Source organism: Babylonia areolata, chromosome 11 (assembly GCF_041734735.1).
Source record: "Babylonia areolata isolate BAREFJ2019XMU chromosome 11, ASM4173473v1, whole genome shotgun sequence".
Taxonomy (NCBI): Eukaryota; Metazoa; Mollusca; class Gastropoda; order Neogastropoda; family Buccinidae; genus Babylonia; species Babylonia areolata.
In genome coordinates this window covers 16778063-16780562 of record NC_134886.1, presented here as the reverse complement: position 1 = coordinate 16780562, position 2500 = coordinate 16778063, and the positions used below count along the sequence as shown (strand labels likewise).

The window sequence follows — 2500 nt, the reverse complement described above, 5'->3', positions numbered from 1 at the left end:
AGCGCAAACAACAACCATTTGTTTCTGCACACACACACACACACACACACACACACAGAGCGTAAAAACAATCATTTGTTTCTGCACGCACACACACACACACACACACACACACACACACAGAGCGTTAACAACAATCATTTGTTTCTGCGCACACACACACACACACACGCACACAGAGCGTAAACAACAATGATTTATTTCTGCACACACACACACACACAGAACGTAAACAACAATCATTTGTTTCTGCACACACACACACACAGAGCGTAAACAACGATAATTTGTTTCTGCACACAAACACACAGACCGTAAACAACAATCATTTGTTTCTACACACAAACACACACAGCGTAAATGTCAATCATTTGCTTCTGTGCCCATGCACACACACACACACACACACACACACACAGAGCGTAAACAATTATCATTTGTTTCTGTGCACACACACACAGACAGTGTGAACAGCAATCATTTCTTTCTATGCACGCATACACACACACACACACACCACACACATATAGCATAAACAACAATCATTAATTGTTTCTGCACACTCACACAGACACACAGAGCATAATAAAAAATCATTTGTTTCTGTGTGCATGCATGCCCTCCTCCCTCCCTCTCCCCCCCCCAAACCCCCTGCCCCCCCCCCCCCCCCGCCCTCCACACACACACACCACATAAACAGTAATGTTCATCACACAAACAGGATGTTCATCACTTATCACACATGGTCCTTCATCCTCTGTGTATGCGGACTGCAACTTCCATATTCGCTTGCATGCACCAGTGGACTTTTTACTTGTATGACCTTTTTTTTTTTTTTTTTAATCCCCACCATGTAGTCAGCCATACTCAGTTTTCAGGGGTGAGCATGCTGGGTGTGTTCTTGTTCCAGTATAAACCCACCCAAACCCTGACATGGATCACGCGATCTTAACAAAGCACATCTGATCTTCTGTGTGCATATTATGGACACGAAGGGGGCTCAGCCACTAGCAGGTCTGCACATCTGTTGACCAGGGAGATCGGACATATCTCCACCCTTTTTTTCTAAACCACCATGCACTGTGACAGGGGTTTGAACCAGTGTTTCAACCACCCCTACCCCCAGCACAGCAGTCCCCCGTGCAGCCACGGACTCACAGTCTTCAACAGGGATTTCAACCAATGTTTCAACCTCTCCCGCCCTTCCCCCAGCAGTGGCCCATGCAGCCATCGACTCACAGTCTTCAACACAACAGGGATTTCAACCAATGTTTCAACCTCTCCCGCCCTTCCCCCAGCAGTGGCCCATGCAGCCATCGACTCACAGTCTTCAACACAACAGGGATTTGAACCAATGTTTCAACCTCCCCCCTTCCCCCAGCAGTGGCCCATGCAGCCATCGACTCACAGTCTTCAACACAACAGGGATTTGAATCAATGTTTCAACCTCTCCCGCCCTTCCCCCAGCAGTGGCCCACGCAGCCATTGACTCACAGTCATACACAACCTCACCCCTACCCCCCACCTCCCCAGCACCCAGCAGTGGCCCAGTGGACTCACCGTCATGGTGTTGAAGACCCAGTCCTGCTCCACCCCTTTCTCCTCGGCGTAGTTCGTGTTGACGTAGTCGTTGAACTTGTCCATGCTCCAGGCCGTGTCCTCCTTCACCTCCTTGTAGTTGGGGTCTTTCTTCTGCACGTACTGCAACCACCGACACCCAGCTCATATCACACACTGACATAAAGTTTACAGCTGGGCCAACAGCAAAGTGAGAGCTGTATGATCAATGGTTTCTCCATTGCAATGGGAAGTCATTTACAGCTTAGTCTTTTGTGAAGGACTATGACTCTCAAACTAGGAGGCGAGATTGCTCTGGCTCTTAGTGCTGCAGTCTTGGGGAGCTAACTGGCTTTTGGGAACCATCCCCAATGCCAACTGTCCTAAAACCCTTCCTGGCCGAGAGAGTCAGGATGTAACTTGGGCAAGAGACTCTCTAATACAATCAAATTCTAGCCAAAATAGTCCAAACTGCAGTTGCCTCCTCTGCTGTTCTGATGGTCATAGTCGGACACCACTGACTATCATATATATACTGCAACCACCATTGACCAATACCCATCACTGTCTTAACAACCACCCTATACTGTTGAAACCGCCAACACCCACCACTGTCTGAACCACCAACACCCACCACTGTCTGAACCAACACCCACTATTGTCTGAACCAGCAACACCCACAACTGTCTGAACCACCAACACCCACCACTGTCTGAACCAACACCCACTACTGTCTGAACCACCAACACCCACTACTGTCTGAACCACCAACACCCACCACTGTCTGAACCACCAACACCCACCACTGTCTGAACCACCTGACTGTACTGCCGAAACCATCAACACCCACGATTGTCTGAACCGCCCCATTGTACTGTTAAAACCACCAACACCCACCACTGTCTGAACCACCAACACCCACCACTGTCTGAACCACCAACAC

At 49.0% G+C, this 2500-nt stretch overlaps 1 protein-coding gene across 4 annotated transcripts in view; it reads right to left on the bottom strand.

Annotated features, from left to right (window-relative positions):
- Positions 1 to 2500, bottom strand: part of LOC143287581 (uncharacterized) — a 237121-nt gene that overhangs the window by 20478 nt on the left and 214143 nt on the right. For all 4 annotated transcript variants that reach the window (XM_076595688.1, XM_076595687.1, XM_076595689.1 and 1 more), the window contains one exon: positions 1561 to 1701. In XM_076595688.1, the coding sequence (XP_076451803.1) occupies positions 1561 to 1701 (141 nt within the window). The remainder of the gene's footprint in view (positions 1 to 1560; positions 1702 to 2500) is intronic.